The 25,039-nt window shown below is 41.4% G+C and overlaps 2 protein-coding genes across 2 annotated transcripts; both read left to right on the forward strand.

Moving 5' to 3' along the window:
• The first annotated feature begins 849 nt into the window (after positions 1–849).
• psmb7 (proteasome 20S subunit beta 7) lies at positions 850–9,641 on the forward strand. Its single transcript, XM_034202735.1, has 8 exons — positions 850–1,001; positions 2,822–2,915; positions 3,204–3,301; positions 5,654–5,794; positions 7,489–7,604; positions 7,920–7,978; positions 8,091–8,242; positions 9,434–9,641. The coding sequence occupies exons 1-8, from the start codon at positions 940–942 to the stop codon at positions 9,543–9,545; spliced, it is 834 nt and encodes a 277-aa protein (XP_034058626.1). The 5' UTR covers positions 850–939; the 3' UTR covers positions 9,546–9,641.
• A 766-nt stretch (positions 9,642–10,407) lies between these two features.
• cdk9 (cyclin-dependent kinase 9 (CDC2-related kinase)) lies at positions 10,408–23,856 on the forward strand. Its single transcript, XM_034202732.1, has 8 exons — positions 10,408–10,547; positions 10,671–10,784; positions 11,796–11,877; positions 12,015–12,105; positions 14,073–14,239; positions 15,595–15,766; positions 20,487–20,635; positions 22,811–23,856. The coding sequence occupies exons 1-8, from the start codon at positions 10,495–10,497 to the stop codon at positions 23,174–23,176; spliced, it is 1,194 nt and encodes a 397-aa protein (XP_034058623.1). The 5' UTR covers positions 10,408–10,494; the 3' UTR covers positions 23,177–23,856.
• The last annotated feature ends 1,183 nt before the right edge of the window (positions 23,857–25,039 follow it).

Below are 25,039 nucleotides of genomic sequence, written 5' to 3' on the forward strand. Positions count from 1 at the left end.
GCCCATTTCCTTTCCGACCTTGACATCCAGCTGGCATCGGGTTGGCACCTGTCCTGTTGGTGAACAAAACACAGAAGCATGATTAAAAACACAGACCATGCCGTGTGTATGGGTTCTGGAAAACTCCTGTTTACCAGCACAGTTAGGTTGTTACAGAAAGTGTAAAATACAAAAACTGCTAATATTAGTTTCTCACTTTGTTGATGTATTCATTAAGTTAACCTGTTGAAAAATATGTGTGTGTGTTAGATTATCATTAGTTATTATTTACTCAATTTTGTGAATGAAAAATTATTATAATATATATATTGTAATTATCTTTCATTCACAATATGTATATATATATATATATATATATACCCATTACACCATTGTCATAAAAAGTTGCATACATGCTATGATTAGAATGTTTATGATAACAGTACCCAGAGGTGTAAAGTAACTAGTACATTTTCTCAAGTAGCCTACTTACAGTAAGTACACTTTTGAGGTACTTGTACTTTACTTGAGTATTTCAATGTAATGCTACTTTGTATTTTAGTATTCCTACACTCTGGTACTTCTACTTTTACTCAAGTACAGGATCTGAGTACTTCAACTTTTACTTACAATTACACGATTTACCTCTGAACTGTAGTGGAGTAGAAGTACACAGTAGCATAACATGGGAATACTCCAGTAAAGTACAAGTATCTCAAAATTGTACTTAAGTAAAGTATTGAGTACATGTACTTAATTACTACTTTCTTCCTCTGATGAAAGGACACTGGTCCAGACAAAATATATATTCTACAATAACGATGGTCGGTCGCAGTATAAAGCTGGCTCCAGAGGGAGGCTGCGAAGCAAAATCACATACATGCCAACTGCCGTTAAACACCACAGAAGAAGACCCACTTCCTTTACTTCCGGGAAACAAACCCCACTTCATTTATCAAGATGGCGACATTAATAGTGAACCAGCCACCGGTCGGGGGTTTCAGTTTCGATCACTGCAAGAGGTAAGCTACGTTTTAATAAAGAAAAACCTGTTCACAATAACTACCTCACTAAGTAGAATGATGTTGTGGCTGTTGTTTTGAGACGTTGTGTGAAATAGACGCGTTTTGAGGGGCTTTTCTTAGTGATGCTAACTCATGTCAACCATACGATGACTAAGGCTTTTCCGCGCTACTAGTATGTTTTACATTTGAACACAATACGCTTCATATCTTATGGTTTGACATTTATATAACGTGTATTTTATACAAACATGTCCTGTTGGAGCATTTCTTCTCAGACCTGTTTATATTCAGCTGTTTGTATACATTTAGCTAGTTAACGGTTAGCTAACGTTAGTTCATACTGGAGAGGAGATGACTGGATTTAGACACTTTACACCGACACATCTGTTATTTTAATCGACTATATTCCAAGTGCATAGTGGTGTAAAGTGACTAATTAAATGTACTAAAGTAAGGTACTTTACTTGAGTATTTCCATATATGCTACTGTATACTTCTACCCCACTACTCTTCAGAGGTAAATTGTGTACTTCTACTCCACTACAATTCAGAGGTAAATGGTGTACTTTTACTCCACTACATGTATTTAATCCCTTTAGTTACTTCACAGATCTGGATGAATGATGTGAAATATAATCAAGTGTTAAATCAGACTTTAGTTCCACCTGGAGTAAATCCACCAGCTACCCTGCAGTATACAAAGCCATTCAAACTAGCTGCACCTTCACCAGCTTTGAGAACACTTTCATGATCAATCATTATAAAACATATCATATATATTATTCTGAAATGGACCAATCTGCACAATGACTACTTTTACTGTCGCTACTTTCACTATATTTTGATGAGAATACTTTTCTACTTTTACTTGAGGAACATTTTGAATGCAGGACTTTTACTATAACAGAGTATTCCTACACTCTGGTACTTCTACTTTTACTTAAGTACAAGACCTGAGTACTTCTACTTTTACTCAAGTACAATATCTGAGTACTTCTACTTTTACTCAAGTACAAGATCAGAGTACTTCTACTTTTACTCAAGTACAAGATCTGAGTACTTCTACTTTTACTCAAGTACAAGATCTGAGTACTTCTACTTTTACTCAAGTACAATATCTGAGTACTTCTACTTTTACTCAAGTACAAGATCTGAGTACTTCTACTTTTACTCAAGGACAAGATCTGAGTACTTCTACTTTTACTCAAGTACAAGATCTGAGTACTTCTACTTTTACTGTCGCTACTGTAACTATATTTTAATGATAATACTTTTCTACTTTTACTTGAGGAACATTTTGAATGCAGGACCTTTACTGTAACAGAGTATTCCTACACTCTGGTACTTCATTTCTTCCAACTCTGCAAGTGCTAAGTAACAAGATGCAGCAGCTTAGACAGTTATACAATTAGCTTTACGTGTACTAGGAGTTTTTGATTTGGTAAAGCACTCAATTGTTTGTATGTAGTTTTACACTTAATGTATGTACATAATTTAATTTTGGGAATGTTAGATTTTGATTGGTTCAGAACCGCAGGCACTTAAAAAACCAAACATCACTGTATACAGACATGTAAAAAATGCTATTAGGCAGTTATTTTACAAAATAAGATTATGAAAACGGCTCAAACAGGTGTACCATTGTTACACCTCAGGCACACAAAGCAATTGATGACCTGCCATTAAGCAAATGTAGTTTAAGGGAATGAGCAGCCGACAGACTTTTAAAATGACATGGCCATTGTAGCCTCAGGTTATCAAGAGAGCTGTTGTTTTTACAGTGACAGAGTTATACATGTGCTTTTTATCTTTTTCAGAAATGCATATCTGTTAGGAGAGGCTAACAAAGTGGGAAGCAGCTTGCCTACTGCCCGGAAGACAGGAACCACCATCTGCGGTATCGTCTTTAAGGTGAGTGACATGCTGATTAACATGTAGTAAAACTTTAGACTTCTAAAGCACTGATGCTGGTAGTTTTTTAGTAAATGTTTTAAGAAGATATGCATCTATAGGTCAGCTTTAAGGGGTGCGACCTGAGTGGTTGGTAATTCTGGTTATTATACCACGGTCTAAATTTCACTCAGTCACCGAACTAAGTTAACATGTTAGAAAGAACCAGTGGCTTTCAGCAGCTAGGCTAGTTATTAGAAGACGTATGTTTTACTTTGCGTGTAAAATATAATTTGTTTCCCTCTGAAGGATGGCGTCATCCTGGGAGCTGACACCAGAGCCACTGAGGGCATGGTGGTGGCTGACAAGAACTGCTCCAAGATCCACCACATCTCCACTAACATCTAGTAAGTGTCCATCATCTCCACTAACATCTAGTAAGTGTCCATCATCTCCACTAACATCTAGCAAGTGTCCACCATCTCCCCCAACATCTAGCAAGTGTCCACCATCTCCACTAACATCTAGCAAGTGTCCACCACATCTCCCCCAACATCTAGTAAGTGTCCATCATCTCCACTAACATCTAGTAAGTGTCCATCATCTCCCCCAACATCTAGCAAGTGTCCACCATCTCCCCCAACATCTAGCAAGTGTCCACCATCTCCACTAACATCTAGCAAGTGTCCACCACATCTCCCCCAACATCTAGCAAGTGTCCACCATCTCCACTAACATCTAGCAAGTGTCCACCATCTCCCCCAACATCTAGCAAGTGTCCACCATCTCCACTAACATCTAGCAAGTGTCCACCACATCTCCCCCAACATCTAGCAAGTGTCCACCATCTCCACTAACATCTAGCAAGTGTCCACCACATCTCCCCCAACATCTAGTAAGTGTCCACCATCTCCACTAACATCTAGCAAGTGTCCACCACATCTCCCCCAACATCTAGCAAGTGTCCACCATCTCCCCCAACATCTAGCAAGTGTCCACCATCTCCCCCAACATCTAGCAAGTGTCCACCATCTCCCCCAACATCTAGCAAGTGTCCACCATCTCCACTAACATCTAGTAAGTGTCCATCATCTCCCCCAACATCTAGCAAGTGTCCACCATCTCCACTAACATCTAGCAAGTGTCCACCATCTCCACTAACATCTAGCAAGTGTCCACCATCTCCCCCAACATCTAGTAAGTGTCCACCATCTCCCCCACCATCTAGTAAGTGTCCATCATCTCCACTAACATCTAGCAAGTGTCCACCATCTCCCCCAACATCTAGCAAGTGTCCACCATCTCCCCCAACATCTAGCAAGTGTCCACCATCTCCCCCAACATCTAGCAAGTGTCCACCATCTCCACTAACATCTAGCAAGTGTCCATCATCTCCCCCAACATCTAGCAAGTGTCCATCATCTCCCCCAACATCTAGTAAGTGTCCACCATCTCCCCCACCATCTAGCAAGTGTCCACCATCTCCACTAACATCTAGTAAGTGTCCATCATCTCCCCCAACATCTAGCAAGTGTCCACCATCTCCACTAACATCTAGCAAGTGTCCACCATCTCCACTAACATCTAGCAAGTGTCCACCATCTCCCCCAACATCTAGCAAGTGTCCACCATCTCCCCCACCATCTAGCAAGTGTCCATCATCTCCACTAACATCTAGCAAGTGTCCACCATCTCCCCCAACATCTAGCAAGTGTCCACCATCTCCCCCAACATCTAGCAAGTGTCCACCATCTCCCCCAACATCTAGCAAGTGTCCACCATCTCCACTAACATCTAGCAAGTGTCCATCATCTCCCCCAACATCTAGCAAGTGTCCATCATCTCCACTAACATCTAGCAAGTGTCCACCATCTCCACTAACATCTAGCAAGTGTCCACCATCTCCCCCAACATCTAGTAAGTGTCCACCATCTCCCCCACCATCTAGTAAGTGTCCATCATCTCCACTAACATCTAGCAAGTGTCCACCATCTCCCCCAACATCTAGCAAGTGTCCACCATCTCCCCCAACATCTAGCAAGTGTCCACCATCTCCCCCAACATCTAGCAAGTGTCCACCATCTCCACTAACATCTAGCAAGTGTCCACCATCTCCACTAACATCTAGTAAGTGTCCATCATCTCCCCCACCATCTAGCAAGTGTCCATCATCTCCACTAACATCTAGCAAGTGTCCACCATCTCCCCCAACATCTAGCAAGTGTCCACCATCTCCCCCAACATCTAGCAAGTGTCCACCATCTCCCCCAACATCTAGCAAGTGTCCACCATCTCCACTAACATCTAGTAAGTGTCCATCATCTCCCCCACCATCTAGCAAGTGTCCACCATCTCCACTAACATCTAGCAAGTGTCCACCATCTCCACTAACATCTAGCAAGTGTCCACCATCTCCACTAACATCTAGCAAGTGTCCACCATCTCCCCCAACATCTAGTAAGTGTCCACCATCTCCCCCACCATCTAGTAAGTGTCCACCATCTCCACTAACATCTAGCAAGTGTCCACCATCTCCCCCAACATCTAGTAAGTGTCCACCATCTCCCCCACCATCTAGTAAGTGTCCACCACCAAGTTTCACACTACTTTTGTCTATTCTCATGGACAAACACAAACTTGGGGAGAGGCGTTACACACTTGGAGTAGAGTCTACATCTGCTCCGAGCCCAGACATAATTACTTTGAAAGAAATTGACGATTTGGTTTCTTATTCTCTGATTGCTTGTGTTTCTGTGCAGCTGCTGTGGAGCAGGAACAGCTGCAGACACGGAGATGACCACTCAGATCATCTCCTCCAACCTGGAGCTGCACGCCCTCTCCACAGGACGGGTGCCCCGCGTGGCCACTGCCAACCGCATGCTCAAACAGATGCTCTTCAGGTACACACCGCAATATTTATGATCTTTTTAAAAGGGACGTGAACAGTTGAAAACAGACTCCCTTGTTAGGAGGGTGTGCCATGACTACTTTGTCTGGAGCCAGTGAGTGATCCTAACCCTTAGATGCATAAGTGGGTCTCTTTTGACCCGGTGAGCTGGTGTTCTTGAGGTATCTTTGTAATTACATTTTGTTATCATTTCATATTCCAGCTATTCCACAAAAAACATGTTTTGGATATCATGCCATTCAAATGTTACATTTACATTTTAAGAAGTTGTAGTTTTTGTATTTCTACCCCAAGCTTCCATAAGTGGGTCAAAAATGACCCGCATGCATTTCCTATAGGAACCTTTGATTATTATCACCTGTTGCTGTCAGGAATACATTCACTGTGGAACACACAGACGACATCACAAGCGACACCTCTCAGGAAGATTATTTTACACGGCAAGATCTGATACCTGTCAGTATAATAATAATACATTATATTTGTATAGGGCTTTTCAAGGACTCAAATCACTTTACAATATAAGGGAAGGTTAGGGGGGGGGGGGGTATAGGACTATCAAACTTGATCAACTGGCATAGGTTGATGGGGGCGGGGCTTTGAGTAGACAAGAGGAGAAGAGATGAGTTTTGAAAAGGGACTGGAATAATGTGAGGGTCTCAGAATAGCGGAGATCTTTGCATCGATATGTTCAAAACCTTTTTTTCAAAATGTAAAAAAAATGTCTAAAATTATAAATAGTGAAAAATAAAATATAAAATATTTCTAGTGTGAACCAAAATATAATACTAAATATTATAAAAGTGATTTTTCTTAACCAAAATGACATGAAAACACATATTATTCTAATACGGGTCCTTTTTGACCCACTTATGGAAGAGTGTAGGGTCCAGTCACTCGTGCATCTAAGGGTTAACACAACTGCTAGCTTGGTAGCTGCTAACACATGCATGTTTGACTACAACAGTGTCCTCTGCATACAAAGGCAACCTCTGTGTTACTGTTTTGGTGATAAGCTAGATGCCAGAGGGCCTAACACTGTCATCAGAAGGGTCACATTTATCCCATTAAATCAATATGAAGAGGTCCATGCAAGCGCTCTAGGTGAAAAAGTAAATAAAGAGTTTGGATATTAAATTAGCCTTATCAAATGCTTATAGAGCGTATCAAAGTTTTAGTAGAAGGGCTGGCTTCAATCCAAGTGGCCTGTAATTACGCTCTTCCTGGTTAGGAAGGTAGATAAGAATAGGGAGTTCTCATCAAAAACGAAGGCAGAACATTCCTTTTATTAATCTTAACTGAATATACATTTGGATATAGATGCTCGGGCACTTACGGTGTTACAGTATTATCTCAAAGTGTGTGTTTCTAAAGGAAGGAAACAAAACTCCAGACCCGACAACTCCCCACAACTCCAGCCACAGATACACAAACAAATGCTGCAACTCGATGTGAACGAACTACTAAACCGCTCGAATCCTGTACAAATTGTTAACAGACATTACTATATTTTTAAAGAACAAATATATAACTTACTTGTGGTGAAGGACGAACATGTCGAACAGAAAGAGAAAGTAAATTGACAGCAGGCTGTAATATGAGAGGAGGCGGGGCTTAGCAACAGTCTAAATGTCTCTGCCCACTCTGCTTCACATTAGGTCATGCATCATCCTGTGTGTGTTTCAGGTACCAGGGCCACATCGGGGCGGCTCTGGTTCTGGGCGGAGTGGACTGTAACGGCCCTCACCTCTACAGCATCTACCCCCACGGCTCCACTGACAAGCTGCCCTACGTCACCATGGGTACGTCTCAGACACGACACACTCACCTCTAACCTCCATCTCTGTTGACATTAATTACGTGGCCGTCTGTGTTTCCTGTAGTTATTGAATTTCTCTTTTTACTGCACTGTTAGTGTACAGTTTTATTATTATGCTGTATTTTTGTAACTCCGGCGCAACAATTTCCTTCGGGGTGAATAAAGTCTTATCTTGTGTTTATTTCTAATGAACCGTAGCTTCGAAAATAACTCTAAATTCTAGATTTGACATCACTTAAAGAGGGTGATGCAATATTTAATTGATGGCCTCATTATGAACATGATTTCCTCTCTGCAGGCTCTGGCTCTCTGGCTGCCATGGCGGTGTTTGAGGATCGCTACAAGCCTGACATGGAGGTAACCCCCCCCCCCCCCCCCCCCCACAACACACACACCTTTTTTAGAGATCAGATTTTCAATTGAGCATCAATGCTGATCTATTTGAATTTGTTTTTCTCTGTGTTGAAAGGAGGAGGATGCCAAGCGGCTGGTGAGAGACGCCATCGCTGCAGGAATCTTTAACGACCTGGGCTCCGGCAGCAACATCGACCTGTGTGTCATCACCAAGGGCAACCTGGACTACATCCGGCCCCACGAGGAGGCCAACAAGAAGGGCGTCAGGTGAGGAAATTATCCTGGTGGGGAGGACACACACACACACACACACACACACACACACACACACACACACACACACACACACACACACACACACACACACACTGAATGTAACTTCCTTACAGCCAGAGGCAAAGTTGTCTGTATACTATGGTGAACTAGAGACACACACACCTCAGAGTGCACATATCCCCTGTTCTGGATCAATGTGTGAGTCATACGGTCACATTATGAGTCCATGATGAACAGCAGCTCTGCTCTGACGCTAAGCATGCTGGGTGATTGAGTCATGACGAGCTGTGGCTGACTTATTGTCTTGTTGCTTGTTCTGCTTGAAGACTAACTGAGCGTCAAGGCGTGCAGCAGTGAGTACAGAGTGTGGTGTGACAGAGTGCACAGCTAACACCCCCCCCCCCCCCCCCTCTCTTCTGAGCGTGTGACTAACCTACAGGGTGGGGGGATATCACGGGCATACCGTGAAGAGGTAGAAATGTGTCCGTCTATAGACATCCTACCTCAAGAGTTGTTGATAATTTAAAGTCATGCCACGATTTTGGAAGGCCAGAAAAGCCGGAACTACGCCGAGTGGAAAGCAACACAAAAACGCTTAAACCGTGCTGCAGTGGAAAAGCGCCATTCGTATCACTATATAAAAGTCACCGGATTACTCTCCGTTACTTTTAGATCACCTCCATATCGGATACAAAGGTGATAAACAAGAGAGAAATAAATATCAATAAGATATGTTTAACTATAGTGTATTTTGTAATAACAGAACTTTAGAGAAGAAGAAACAAAGATATTTAGGATCAAGAAAGTGTCCTATTAAAGGTTAGAAAACGGAATAAATTGTTCACAAATGCTGTTTTACTTTTAACTGAAGACGTCTCACAAAATGCAAATCGAAACAGAAAATACTCTTAATGTGATGAAATGCATAAAGATTATAAACTATTTCTTAAGTAACATAACAGAACAATTACTGTATTGTGAAATATACAAGCTATAAAAAGTACTGCAGTGAAAGAAGTGTGATTTTTATCGATGCCGCCGCCCCGTACTAACCACTTTTTCTGGATGTCTCCTCTTGGCGTGCTGAGTTTGATTTCTCTAACTAATGTGTGGCTGTGCTGAAGTGTCTCTCTTGTAAACATGCAAGTGTTTAACTGAAACCTGTGTTGTTCCCTGATGTAGAACCGGTGACTACAAGTACAAGAGAGGAACCACAGGCGTGCTGTCGAAGGTGGTGACCCCGCTGAACCTGGAGGTGGTGGAGGAGAGCGTTCTCACCATGGACACCTCCTAAAAATACTTACTATGTCTTCATGTAACTCACTAGCTTCACAATTCCTAACTCGATGGTTTGTTTTTCCATAATTTACAATAAAAGTGTTTGAGTTGATTCCTGTTTCGTCTTTATTTTGTTAGGCTAACAGAATTATGTAAAACATGACATTATTGCAGAGCAAGTGTTATTTATGAAAGTGGTGTGTTTTAGATATAATCGTTTTTTTTTCGTTTTTTTTTGACAATGTATTACAAAGACAATCAGATGGCAAAATATTATTTACTATTTAAATCAATAATAATGAAAAACAAAAATAATACAAAAATGTATTTGAAACAAAAGAGAGATTTATTTTTTTAATACATAAAAAATAATAATTACAAAAAATATAAATACATTAAAAATAAGTATATTAAAAAAAATCATGATACAAAATACGGTGAGGAGGGGCTGTCGGGCTGGTTAGGGAGATGCCACCAGCTCCTCATGGGGACGTGGGGAAAAAACATTAAAATAATTTAATTACATTTTAATTGTAACAAGTTACAACAAATAATTAAAATGTAATAAATTCCTAAAATATAATGACAATAAAGACATGACAAGTAAAAATACAATGAGTAAATAAAAAAAATTATATCACTACATAAATCATTTAAATAAATATTAACATTTAAATAAATAATAATAAAAAACGTACTTTTTTAAAATAAATGCACAATTATAATAACACAAAATAGAATAACATATGTATTTATACTTATGTCATGTTCCGTCCTTTATGTTCTCAAAGCTGGTAAAGGTGCAGCTAGTTTGGATGCCTTTGAATACTCCAGGTGGAACTAAAGTCTGATTTAACACTTGATAAGTACACAATTAACAGATTCCAGAAGGTGGCGGTAAATGCTCATTAAAGCTGTTTTCCAACCGCCATTAAAACCACAGAAGAAGAAGTTTCGCAGTAGAGATGCAGCGAGAAAAAACAAGCAATGCCGCGGCGGCGACGGCGGTGGCTGAAAAGTAAGAATATAACTATTTACAACTCTATTTTTAACATATCTGTATTGTTATTGAGCTATGTTACCTTCCTATATAGCTCGTGTTAACAACAGTGTCCTAAAATGAGGTGAATTTCCTCCTCAGGCCCGACCGTGAGGCCGCCATCATGTCCAAATACTACGATGGAGTGGAATTCCCTTTCTGCGATGAGTTCTCAAAATATGAGAAAATGGCTAAAATAGGACAAGGAACCTTCGGGTGAGAAACACACACACACACACATGCTTACCGTGTGACCAACAAGCTGAGTGTGTGGTGTTTGTTTGTGTGGCTAATGGTAGCTCAGCTGTGCTACTAGCTAACTTTAGGCAGGTTTATTGATCTAGTGTAGAGTCGATGAGTGGGAGACGGAGGCGGCGTGTTGAGTATGGAGCTCCACACTTTATTTTCCATTAGTTTTCAGAAAGGTAGGAACAACTTCATTACATGCTACTCAAGCTAGAATGATTGATGATAACAAACTACAGGTGCGCTCCCTAACAGGTCCGTGGCGCAACACACACTCTGATGTCCCGTAATGTTCCACCACAATAGCCCCTTTCAAAACAAGGCAATTCAAAGTGCTTTACAAAAATGAAAAGCATTAAGAAATCATTTGCTCCCACACATTCATGCAGCTAGCTATTCTTTGACCCCATCTGTAGTCACTTAAATAACAACACAAGGTCTTTCGGCATAGTTTAGCTACAACAATATGCCTTTAGTTCGAGGTAAACATAGCTTATTTTAGCACCGTTTTATCTGTATTATGTCTAGGAGACTTTTGTGAGAATGTACCCTTAACTTACCCCCCAATTCCACCCCATATTCCACCCATGTTACACCCGTATTACACTGTTCTTGCACCTTCATTACACATTAATACACGCCCATGTAACAATGTTATTACACATTCAATTACACCCATATTATACCCATGTCACACCCATATAACTGTTATTTCACCTATATTACACTGTTATTAGACCCATGTAACACCAATATTACACCCATTTGACACATGGACACAGCCTGTCCAATGGCTGTATCCCCCAGAACACATTTAAAGGTTATAGGGGACGTTGTAGTCTGTAGTTTAAACACTCTAAGTTTCCGAAGCTTAAAATGTTAAGCTAGAAATCATTCCTTTCTTTCTAGGTGTTTAAATATTGAAGTTGTGAGCTAAATTAATAGTTTTTAATGTCTTTTGTTTTAATATCCACTTCACAGGGAGGTGTTCAAAGCGAAGCACAGACAGACCGGGAAGAAGGTCGCACTAAAGAAGGTTTTGATGGAAAATGAGAAAGAAGGGGTAAGAGAACCTTAACTGAACCAAACGGGTCAGATGTGACAAGCGCCCTTACTATTGACACCCTGAATTCTATTTAGTGCATCAGTGATTGAACACGTTTGTTAAATGAATGTATTCTTCTGGCTGCTTTGTTTCAGTTTCCAATCACAGCTCTGAGAGAGATCAAGATCCTCCAGCTGCTCAAACATGAGAACGTGGTCAATCTGATCGAGATCTGCAGAACCAAAGGTTGGTGAGAACATAGAGTCTATAAATGTACTGTCAGGATTCGTTTCTGTCTTCATCTAATGGCGCATTTCCACTACAGCGCGGTTTAAGCGTGCCCGGCCCGTTTTTGGTTGCGTTTCCACTCGGGATGCACCGAATATTCGGCCACCGAAAATTATCGGCCGAAAATGGTTAAAAAGGCCCTTTCGGCTTTCGGCCGAAAGGGTTTTAGCACCGAAAAAATATCACCGAATGTCAGAACAGGCTTACGTTGGTAACCGTGGTAACGTGTTGTTGTGATGACGTAATAAAGACGCGGCGACCATGCTTTCGGCTGGCTCACAGGGGGGGGGGGGGGGGGGGAACATTGACCTTTGTCATCGAGATTGCCCTGAGCCTTTAACAAATCATATTAAATAATCTGATGACAGAATAGCTGAAATTTTAACAAACTAAATAACTCAGTTTCCTCTAATCATTAACCCCATGTTTGTATCATGTAGTTAACTCCGTGTGTTGCTGCTAGCATACATAACACCTGACGTGGAAACGTTACTCGTGGATGGGGCTACAGAGCTACTAGAAAGACGGTCGAACCCGGTGCATTCCTCCGTCTGCATGCGGTGCACTTTTGCTAAATGTTTAGACAAATTGCTCGTGCTTACATGCTAAACTCTTATTGCACTTATGGTAACAAGTATTCTCCACATCGAGACGGGTAACGTTTAACCACACCTCGGAGCGCGTTCTCTCCGCCATCTCCGCAGTGTGCTCCGCTGCATGTAGCAGCTGCGTGTGTGTAAACTGCCCCGCCCCCTCGCACACAGACGGGAGAGAGATCTCGTCTGATCGAAAATACATCATAGACGCATTTGTTGTCTTTGCATATTAGAAACGAGTTGGCGACACTAAGACTGCGATATAATGTTTTTTAGCAATAATACATGACATATATAAATGTACTGTATGCATTCAAAAGTGCTGAATACATGTTTTATGGACCCATAATAGTGATTATTATTTAAGTTAAGTTTTGCCATAATCATGTCTATTTCCATAATCAGGTAGCTGAACAACATTGGTAAAAAATGTATACATTATATATATATATATATTTCTATTAATCATTTTCGGCCTTTCGGCATTCGGTTTTCGGCCAACTGTTTCCTATTTTCGGTATCGGTTTCGGCCAAGAATTTCCCAATCGGTGCACCCCTAATTTCCACTCGGCGTAGTTCCGGCTAACGGGTACTTTTTCACAGTTTTCTGGCTCTCCAAAATTGAGGTTCTTTCCGGGCCAACAACCGAGCTGAGTATGCTAAACTAGAGAGAGAATCGCTGGCAAGGGGGCTACAACTACAACAAAATGAACATATTTGACCGTGATTTAATTGTAATACACGTTTCTAAATGATGCCGAAGTAACAACACACTGATACCGGTTAGTAAAAACCATGAATTAATGCTTTGACAAGTCTGCAGGCAGGCGAAAAACTTTTTAAAATGCGTGTTTTCTGAATGGAGCTTGGCTAAGCTAACGTTGTATATGCTCCGACCGTCCACACTCACAACAACGGCCTACAGACATAAATAAACCAGCGACTGTATTCTCCATGACACAGACAGTCTGTGGTTTGTACTTGTTTAACTTTTGTCTAGTTTCTGAACAGATATGAGGAGCTGTGAGCTCTGAGTGCTAACAGCTAACGGCTGTGTTGGTTTTGTGGTTCTCATTGAAGATGACGTCACGGCTCCACCTACACTGCGTTACTATAGTTACTGCCCCAGCTACTAAACTGTAATGGAAACGCAGCATAAAGTGAGCCTGGCCTACCAAGGCCTACCTATACCGTACTAAGCCGTGCGAGGCCCTCCAGTGGAAATGCGCCATAAGTTTGTTTGGTTTAATTGTTGGGTCACAGGAAGGATATTTAGTGACAGCACTTGTTTTAAATGTCTCTCTTCTCCCTTGTCATTGTTTCTTGAAGCTACTCAGTTCAACAGGTACAAAGGCAGCATCTACCTGGTGTTTGACTTCTGTGAGCACGACCTGGCCGGGCTGCTGAGCAACGCCAACGTTAAGTTCACCCTGGCAGAGATCAAGAAGGTCATGCAGATGCTGCTCAATGGACTGTACTACATCCACAGAAACAAGGTGAGACACAAGAGTAAACATGAACATCCACTGCCTCTTTGGACTGATTTACATGTATCTTCTCACGGTTTAAAGGTCTCCTATCATGCTATTTTTAGGCAATAGCATAGGTCTCACATATATAAAAAACATGTCTATGAAGGGTTTTGCTCAAAATACCAAACAGATCTCCCATTCTAGTCATGCCTCATATCCCTCTATTTCACTTCCTGTTTCAAAAGTGCAGATTCTGGGTATAAACAGGTCTCTCTTGAGAATAAGACCCTGTGTCTCAATTACATTTTCACCTGTATAAATAAAGGCAAAATAAAAAAGGAGGGGTCTGAGCTCATGCGGGACCCGGCAGCTACTGTCTCTCCAGTACAGGTTAGCTCTGAGTGTTAGCGATGCTAATGTAAACACCGACCATATTACGTCCAAAACAGTCGGGCATTGTTTCTGATAGCAACGTTTCTGATTGGGTCCACATTTCAGATATTACGTCATATCGGACGCAAATCTGGATCAGCTCCGTTGTTCCCCGTTTTTAGAGATTTGGGTACGGAGGAAAAGAGAGAGGGTTTTATTTCCTGACGCTGCGTGAGTTCCCCGACACACCGGGACACATGTTGATGGAGAGAAGACATCACAAAGTGCATTTTGCCTGATAGGTCCCCTTTAAATCCCAGGGAAAAGCCCCTCATTCATACATAATTATTCATTTCATTTTTATTTGTTCCGTTCATGGTATGTACAACTTAATGTATAACAATTATTTACAAAACATGTCTCTATAAACACACCATACCTGAAAAGGAGTAGGGAGAAAATCATCTTATATTACCTGCCCCTTTATAAAATAAATAAATAAATAGAAATGGATGGGCTGCCCTTCATATTTTTTTTTCTTATTGTCTAAGGACAGAGGGTCTAAGGATAGAGGGTCTAAGGACAGAGGGTCTAAGGACAGAGGGTGTCGTTTTTCTCATACTGATATTCTGAACAATCTGTGCTGTTGTATTTGCTGTAAAGTGTCTCTACTGTAGGCTAATTTTATTATATGTACAGCACTTTGGCTCGACCAAAAATCGTTTATAAATGTGCTATATAAATAAAACTTGATTTTCTTATTCACAGCCAATAATAACAGTTTCGTAGGAAAATAAGAGAAACACAAAAACGTACAAAAAAATACTTAGTTCCCACTTGACAGATAACGGAAAGAAACCAAACAACACTAAAACATCACATGTACAAGAAAAAGTGCAACATCTGAGTCCAACTGGAGTAGAAGGGGGAAAGCGGCGCATACTCATAATTCTCACTGTTACCATGTCTTCCAGTCTTGGTCTTAACATTTCCTTTCCTTGCCTCAGATCCTCCACAGGGACATGAAGGCAGCCAACGTGCTGATCACCAGAGACGGGGTCCTGAAGCTGGCTGACTTTGGTCTGGCTCGAGCCTTCAGCCTGGCTAAGAACAGTCAGGGGAACCGCTACACCAACCGCGTGGTCACCCTGTGGTACAGACCTCCAGAGCTGCTGCTGGGTGAGTCAAGACAGCACACAGAAACATGTACAGGCACTCCCGTTCACTAATTCACTCCTTAGTAATGTTTGGGTTCTGCAATAGCTCCAGAATTGCCTTGGCAACACTGCTGCAGCTATTCGTAGTGCCTGCTGTTCCTTAAAGTCCTTTTTGTTATGGTTTGCATTCCTATTATGCTTGTTGGGTTTTCCCTTCCCTGTAGTGTGCCTGAACCGCCTCCATAGGACTCCTTTGTTTACTTCAGGTCTCTGGTGTCAGACAGAGGGTGAAAAAAGGTGCTGCAGTATGAGAAAAATAAAGAGCTTTTTGAACATTAAAGCGTAGAGACACTACATACTGATACACACCTCAACATCAGCAGGAGAGGACTCTTTAAAGTAGAGACACTACATACTGATACACACCTGAACATCAGCAGGAGAGGACTCTTTAAAGTAGAGACACTACATACTGATATACACCTGAACATCAGCAGGAGAGGACTCTTTAAAGTAGAGACACTACATACTGATATACACCTGAACATGAGCAGGAGAGGACTCTTTAAAGTAGAGACACTACATACTGATATACACCTGAACATCAGCAGGAGAGGACTCTTTAAAGTAGAGACACTACATACTGATATACACCTGAACATCAGCAGGAGAGGACTCTTTAAAGTAGAGACACTACATACTGATATACACCTGAACATCAGCAGGAGAGGACTCTTTAAAGTAGAGACACTACATACTGATATACACCTGAACATCAGCAGGAGAGGACTCTTTAAAGTAGAGACACTACATACTGATATACACCTGAACATCAGCAGGAGAGGACTCTTTAAAGTAGAGACACTACATACTGATATTCACCTGAACATCAGCAGGAGAGGACTCTTTAAAGTAGAGACACTACATGATATACACCTGAACATCAGCAGGAGAGGACTCTTTAAAGTAGAGACACTACTTACTGATATACACCTGAACATCAGCAGGAGAGGACTCTTTAAAGTAGAGACACTACATACTGATATACACCTGAACATCAGCAGGAGAGGACTCTTTAAAGTAGAGACACTACATACTGATATACACCTGAACATCAGCAGGAGAGGACTCTTTAAAGTAGAGACACTACATACTGATATACACCTGAACATCAGCAGGAGAGGACTCTTTAAAGTAGAGACACTACATACTGATATACACCTGAACATCAGCAGGAGAGGACTCTTTAAAGTAAAGACACTACATACTGATATACACCTGAACATCAGCAGGAGAGGACTCTTTAAAGTAGAGACACTACGTACTGATATACACCTGAACATCAGCAGGAGAGGACTCTTTAAAGTATAGACACTACATACTGATATACACCTGAACATCAGCAGGAGAGGACTCTTTAAAGTAGAGACACTACATACTGATATACACCTGAACATCAGCAGGAGAGGACTCTTTAAAGTAGAGATACTACATACTGATATACACCTGAACATCAGCAGGAGAGGACTCTTTAAAGTAGAGACACTACATACTGATATACACCTGAACATCAGCAGGAGAGGACTCTTTAAAGTAGAGACACTACATACTGATATACACCTGAACATCAGCAGGAGAGGACTCTTTAAAGTATAGACACTACATACTGATATACACCTGAACATCAGCAGGAGAGGACTCTTTAAAGTAGAGACACTACATACTGATATACACTTGAACATCAGCAGGAGAGGACTCTTTAAAGTAGAGACACTACATACTGATATACACCTGAACATCAGCAGGAGAGGACTCTTTAAAGTAGAGACACTACATACTGATATACACTTGAACATCAGCAGGAGAGGACTCTTTAAAGTAGATACACTACATACTGATATACACCTGAACATCAGCAGGAGAGGACTCTTTAAAGTATAGACACTACATACTGATATACACCTGAACATCAGCAGGAGAGGACTCTTTAAAGTAGAGACACTACACACTGATATACACCTGAACATCAGCAGGAGAGGACTCTTTAAAGTAGAGACACTACATACTGATATACACCTGAACATCAGCAGGAGAGGACTCTTTAAAGTAGAGACACTACATACTGATATACACCTGAACATCAGCAGGAGAGGACTCTTTAAAGTAGAGACGCTACATACTGATATACACCTGAACATCAGCAGGAGAGGACTCTTTAAAGTAGAGACACTACATACTGATATACACCTGAACATCAGCAGGAGAGGACTCTTTAAAGTAGAGACACTACATACTGATATACACCTGAACATCAGCAGGAGAGGACTCTTTAAAGTAGAGACACTACATACTGATATACACCTGAACATCAGCAGGGGAGGACTCTTTAAAGTAGAGACACTACAAACTGATATACACCTGAACATCAGCAGGAGAGGACTCTTTAAAGTAGAGACACTACATACTGATATACACCTGCACATCAGCAGGAGAGGACTCTTTAAAGTAGAGACACTACATATTGATATACACCTGAACATCAGCAGGAGAGGACTCTTTAAAGTAGAGACACTACATACTGATATACACCTGAACATCAGCAGGAGAGGACTCTTTAAAGTAGAGACACTACATACTGATATACACCTGAACATCAGCAGGAGAGGACTCTTTAAAGTAGAGACACTACACACTGATATACACCTGAACATCAGCAGGAGAGGACTCTTTAAAGTAGAGACACTACATACTGATATACACCTGAACATCAGCAGGAGAGGACTCTTTAAAGTAGAGACACTACATACTGATATACACCTGAACATCAGCAGGAGAGGACTCTTTAAAGTAGAAACACTACAAACTGATATACACCTGAACATCAGCAGGAGAGGACTCTTTAAAGTAGAAACACTACAAACTGATATACACCTGAACATCAGCAGGAGAGGACTCTTTAAAGTAGAGACACTACATACTGATATACACCTGAACATCAGCAGGAGAGGACTCTTTAAAGTAGAGACACTACATACTGATATACACCTGAACATCATCAGGAGAGGACTCTTTAAAGTAGAGACACTACATACTGATAAACAGCTGAACATCAGCAGGAGAGGACTCTTTAAAGTAGAGACACTACATACTGATATTCACCTGAACATCAGCAGGAGAGGACTCTTTAAAGTAGAGACACTACATACTGATATACACCTGAACATCAGCAGGAGAGGACTCTTTAAAGTAGAAACACTACAAACTGATATACACCTGAACATCAGCAGGAGAGGACTCTTTAAAGTAGAAACACTACAAACTGATATACACCTGAACATCAGCAGGAGAGGACTCTTTAAAGTAGAAACACTACAAACTGATATACACCTGAACATCAGCAGGAGAGGACTCTTTAAAGTAGAGACACTACATACTGATATACACCTGAACATCAGCAGGAGAGGACTCTTTAAAGTAGAGACACTACATACTGATATACACCTGAACATCAGCAGGAGAGGACTCTTTAAAGTAGAGACACTACATACTGATATACACCTGAACATCAGCAGGGGAGGACTCTTTAAAGTAGAGACACTACATACTGATATACACCTGAACATCAGCAGGAGAGGACTCTTTAAAGTAGAGACACTACATACTGATATACACCTGAACATCAGCAGGAGAGGACTCTTTAAAGTAGAGACACTACATACTGATATACACCTGAACATCAGCAGGAGAGGACTCTTTAAAGTAGAGACACTACATACTGATATACACCTGAACATCAGCAGGAGAGGACTCTTTAAAGTAGAGACACTACATACTGATATACACCTGAACATCAGCAGGAGAGGACTCTATAAAGTAGAAACACTACATACTGATATACACCTGAACATCAGCAGGAGAGGACTCTTTAAAGTAGAGACACTACATACTGATATACACCTGAACATCAGCAGGAAAGGACTCTTTAAAGTAGAGACATTACATACTGAAATACACCTGAACATCAGCAGGAGAGGACTCTTTAAAGTAGAGACACTACATACTGATATACACCTGAACATCAGCAGGAGAGGACTCTTTAAAGTAGAGACACTACATACTGATATACACCTGAACATCAGCAGGAGAGGACTCTTTAAAGTAGAGACACTACATACTGATATACACCTGAACATCAGCAGGAGAGGACTCTTTAAAGTAGAGACACTACATACTGATATACACCTGAACATCAGCAGGAGAGGACTCTTTAAAGTAGAGACACTACATACTGATATACACCTGAACATCAGCAGGAGAGGACTCTTTAAAGTAGAGACACTACATACTGATATACACCTGAACATCAGCAGGAGAAGACTCTTTAAAGAAGAGACACTACATACTGATATACACCTGAACATCAGCAGGAGAGGACTCCTGATAAAGAGCATAATTTGTCCTCTTTAATATCTACATACGTAAGGGGTGGCTATGGCACAGAACGGTAGAGCAGTTGTCCACCAGTCGCAGTGTCGGTGGTCAAGCATGTTGATGTGTCCTGTGGGAAGACACTTAACGTCCAATAGCGCCAACAGTGTGTGTGAGTGTTAGTTTCACAGAGCAGCTGCACCTTGAACACTGCCTCTGCATGTATGAATATGACTGAATGCTGACTTGTATCTGAAAGCGCTTTCTGGAGAAGGCGTTTTATAAACTTTTCATTTAACTATTTTTTCTGTTAGGTGAGAGAGACTACGGCCCGCCCATTGACCTGTGGGGAGCAGGATGCATCATGGCGGAGATGTGGACCAGAAGTCCCATAATGCAAGGCAACACTGAGCAGCATCAGCTGACTCTCATCAGCCAGCTGTGCGGCTCCATCACTGCTGAGGTAACATAGGAACATGGCTTTAGAGGAGGGGGTCGTTTTAGTTCAGGGGCCACATCCAGACACATTCGATCTCAAGTGGGCCGGAGCAGTAAAATCATAGCATTAACAACCTATAAATAACCACAACTCCTTCCCTTTTTGTTTTAGTGCAGAAAAGTACAATGTTCACATTTGATGAACTACAAAGCATTATGAACAACCTGACATTTCTGAACGATATCATGCCTCAGTTTATCATTTACACATTACTTACAGATCACAGTGTATCTACAAAGGAACAAGACATTTATGGCGCTTTTCCACTGCAGGGCCTCGCTCGGCTTAGTACGGCCAGGCTCACTTTATGCTGCGTTTCCATTACAGTTTAGTAGCTGGGGCAGTAACTATAGTAACGCAGTGTAGGCGGAGCCGTGATGTCATCTTCAATGAGAACCACAAAACCAACACAGCCGTTAGCTGTTAGCACTCAGAGCTGTAGCCCTCAGAGCTCACAGCTCCTCATATCTGTTCAGAAACTAGACAAAAGTTAAACAAGTACAAACCACAGACTGCCTGTGTCATGGCGAATACAGTCGCTGGTTTATTTATGTCTGTAGGCCGTTGTTGTGAGTGTGGACGGCGCATATACAACGTTAGCTTAGCCGATCTCCATTCAGAAAACACGCATTTTAAAAGGTGTTTCGCCTGCCGTCTGTCTGCAGACTTGTCAAAGCATTAATTCATGGTTTTTACTAACCGGTATCAGTATGTTGTTACTTCGGCATCATTTTGAAACGTGTATTACAATTAAATCACGGTCAAATGTGTTCATCTTGTTGTAGTTGTAGTTGTAGCCCCCTTGCCGTCACTAGTTTAGCATACTCAGCCCGGTTGTTGGCCCGGAAAGAACCTCGATTTTGGAGACCCAGAAAACTGTGAAAAAGTACCCGCTAGCCGGAACTACGCCGAGTGGAAACGCAACCAAAAACGGGCCGGGCACGGCACGCTTAAACCGCGCTCCGCACTGTAGTGTAAATGTGCCATTAGTCAGCGGTATCTGGAACTGAACAATTTAGTATTTTACTTTATGATCAAAACAACTAGAATCTATAAAGATCTAGAAATGGTTTTGTAATTTAATAATACCCAAAAACCACAGATAACAAATGACAGACAGTGCAGGAAGAGGCGAAAAACCCATTGAGCTCTACCTAAATAATGTTAGAAATCACAATTAGTATTCAAAACAAAGGATCAGTATACCAACAACTGCTTGAATTCAATAAAATATGACATACTTTAAGAACATCATGTACTATACTTACAATTTTAAAATAACACCAGGCATCATACAGGGGCAAGTTCTTTTTTGAAGCAATGCAGTTTTTGTTATGGTTGTAAGGCCATTCCAGATCTTAGTCATTTCCACATCTGTAACCCTAACGGCCCGTCCACACTACAGCTTCAAAAAAAGCTTGGAGCTGGGCGTGTCTGAAGCTTGGGGATTTTATTCGAGCACCGCGACCAACAACCAATCACATGAATGTCCCACCCCGGACATACAAAGCAAAAAAAAACAGGTTCTTCTCCACTATTAACACGTGCGTGTGCAAGGTTGCATAAAGTGTATACATTGTCTCGCAGGAAGCCATTTAGTGTGCGTCGCTGCGTCTGCTCATACAAAACCGGGTGATTTGCTGCGGCGATAATTAGTTTCTCCTCCATCTTTTTTTGAAATATAGAAATGAACGGCGGGATATCTCTCCCAGCTTAGACGCGGTTTGATTGGCTAGCGCTTGAGCTGTCAGATTTTCAGAAACGGGATTTGATTGGCTGGCGCTGGCTACTCCGGCGTCTCCGGCGTCAGAAGTTGAACAATGTTCAGAGACCGACCGCTATGCTACCCACAATTCAGTTCGGCGAAAAGCGAGGCAAAGTGAATGGGCAGATGCGTTGGAAACCGTTTTTGAAGCTGTAGTGTGGACGGGCCGTAACACACCACCATACAAACTCAAGTGGGAACTGTTAAGGAATACGTTATCCTCCTGCCGTGTAAATCAATAAATACAAAACACATAAAAGCAATGAATACTGCAGTTAACGTCTCCTCTGTAACTCCAACACTTTGCAAAGTCTTCCCGTTCAGTATTTGTATTCTCTGTCGCCTGGATCCTGAAACGTTATTCTCTCTCTCAGGTGTGGCCCGGCGTGGATAAGAAGTACGAGCTGTACCAGAAGATGGAGCTTCCTAAAGGGCAGAAGCGGAAAGTGAAGGACCGCCTGAAGGCCTACGTGAAGGACCCGTACGCTCTGGACCTGATAGACAAGCTGCTGGTTCTGGACCCGGTGCAGCGCATAGACAGCGACGACGCGCTCAACCACGACTTCTTCTGGTCCGACCCCATGCCCTCAGACCTGAAGAACATGCTCTCCACACACAACACCTCCATGTTCGAGTACCTGGCCCCGCCCAGACGGAGAGGCCACATGCCGCAGCAGCAGCCCAATCAGAACAGAAACCCAGCAACAACGAGTCAGACGGAGTTCGATCGGGTGTTTTAGCTTTCAGACGTTTATGGGAAGTAGTCTCGCCTGATATTGAAAGCTCCACATTCCTTCGTTGGTTCGGCTGCCGTTACCTGGAGATCTGTACAGTTGTCGTATGATCTGCTCTGTGGGGTTGAACAGTTTGCAAGCCCAGTTGTTATGTTCCTTCTTATTGCCTTTTCAGGATTAAACTCAGTGGGCTCCGTCGCCTTGATTTAACAAGGCCCCTGATAGACTGGTTTTTTTTATATCTTAAAATGATCTTATATTATCACTTCAAAGGCTTCTCAGTGTTTTATTTATATTAAGAAATGTGAACACTTTTATTCATTTTATTTTACAATGCCACACATTTCTGAGCCGATGGAGGGGAGTGACAAACCCAGAATAAAATGGTCCTTACTCGAACATGTGAACATATAATGTTTGTATTGTCTTTAAGAAGCTCCATCCTGCTGCTCGTACAGTAATAACAAGTCAATCCTATTTAATATTATTTAACAGTTTCCACTTCCATCTCAATTCCTTTTTTCCCTGAAAATTCTTTTATTTAGTTTAAGTCTGAATTCTGTTGTTGAGATTCCAAGCTTGTGACCAACACGATAAGATGTATACTTTTTTTTATGTAAACTATGAATTTCGGAGTTTTGTTCAGCACTGTTTTACAGCCATGTCAATAAAACACAAGGATTGTACCTGTCACACACTTCTTCCAGTAGGTGGCGCTAACCTATCAGTGTTTATTAGCACTGGGAAACACAAGTGCTTACAGCTTTCACAATATGAATGCAACACGTTCGTTCTATATCCTCTCAGGTGGAGTCGTTAATATTTAGGTTCTGCTTAAAATGTGTTGCATGTACACAGAGGTGGGAGAAGTACTAAAGTAAAAGTAGAAGTACTCAGATCTTGTACTTAGTAAAAGTAGAAGTACTCAGATCGTGTACTTGAGTAAAAGCAGAAGTACCAGAGTGTAGGAATACTCTGTTTCAGTAAAAGTCCTGCATTCAAAATGTTCCTCAAGTGAAAGTATAAAAGTATTCTCATCAAAATATAGTGAAAGTAGCGACAATAAAAGTAGTCGTTGTGCAGATTGGTCCATTTCAGAATAATATATATGATATGTTTTATAATGATTGATCATGAAAGTGTTCTCAAAGCTGGTAAAGGTGCAGCTAGTTTGAATGACTTTGTATACTGCAGGGTAGCTGGTGGATTTACTCCAGGTGGAACTAAAGTCTGATTCAACACTTGGTTATATTTCACATCATTCATCCACATCTGTGAAGTAACTAAAGGGATTAAATACATGTAGTGGAGTAAAAGTACACTATGTACCTCTGAACTGTAGTGGAGTAGAAGTACATAGCATAACATGGAAAATACTCAAATAAAGTACAAGTACCTGAACAGCCGAGTACTATATATACTGTACAGTAGACCAAATATACATGATGCAAAGAGAAAATGCATTTATGAATATGTTACTTTGCATGTGGATGTTTTTGATAAGAAACACCTGAGGCTCAGAGCTTCACTCCTCGTGTGTGTGTGTGTGTGTGTTCTAGCATTACTATACTTGTGGGGACCTAAATCTGTTTACACAGTCACGTGTGGGGACTCGCCTCCCTTATGGGGACAAATTGGAGGTCCCCATGAGAGGAATCATTCATTTTAGGGTGAAGACTTGGTTAGGGTAAGGTTTAGGATTAGGGTTAAGCATGTGTTGGTTATGGTTAAGGTTAGGATAAGTCTCCAGGAAATGCATGTAAGTCAATGTAATGTCCCCTGAAGTGATGTATACATGGTGTGTGTGTCAAACTGGAGTTTTCTCAGATGATGGATCGCTCTTTTAGTTCCAGATCTCATCCGCTGTCA

Source organism: Gymnodraco acuticeps, unplaced genomic scaffold (assembly GCF_902827175.1).
Source record: "Gymnodraco acuticeps unplaced genomic scaffold, fGymAcu1.1, whole genome shotgun sequence".
Lineage (NCBI taxonomy): Eukaryota > Metazoa > Chordata > Actinopteri > Perciformes > Bathydraconidae > Gymnodraco > Gymnodraco acuticeps.

Coding starts and splice junctions, on each gene's coding strand:
- cdk9 (XM_034202732.1), top strand. CDS start 10,495: ATGCAGCGAGAAAAAACAAGCAATGCCGCGGCGGCGACGGCGGTGGCT. Junction 15,767..20,486: donor ACCTCCAGAGCTGCTGCTGG/GTGAGTCAAGAC, acceptor TTTTTCTGTTAG/GTGAGAGAGACTACGGCCCG. Junction 20,636..22,810: donor GCGGCTCCATCACTGCTGAG/GTAACATAGGAA, acceptor TCTCTCTCTCAG/GTGTGGCCCGGCGTGGATAA.
- psmb7 (XM_034202735.1), top strand. CDS start 940: ATGGCGACATTAATAGTGAACCAGCCACCGGTCGGGGGTTTCAGTTTC. Junction 3,302..5,653: donor CACATCTCCACTAACATCTA/GTAAGTGTCCAT, acceptor GTTTCTGTGCAG/CTGCTGTGGAGCAGGAACAG. Junction 7,605..7,919: donor GCTGCCCTACGTCACCATGG/GTACGTCTCAGA, acceptor TCCTCTCTGCAG/GCTCTGGCTCTCTGGCTGCC.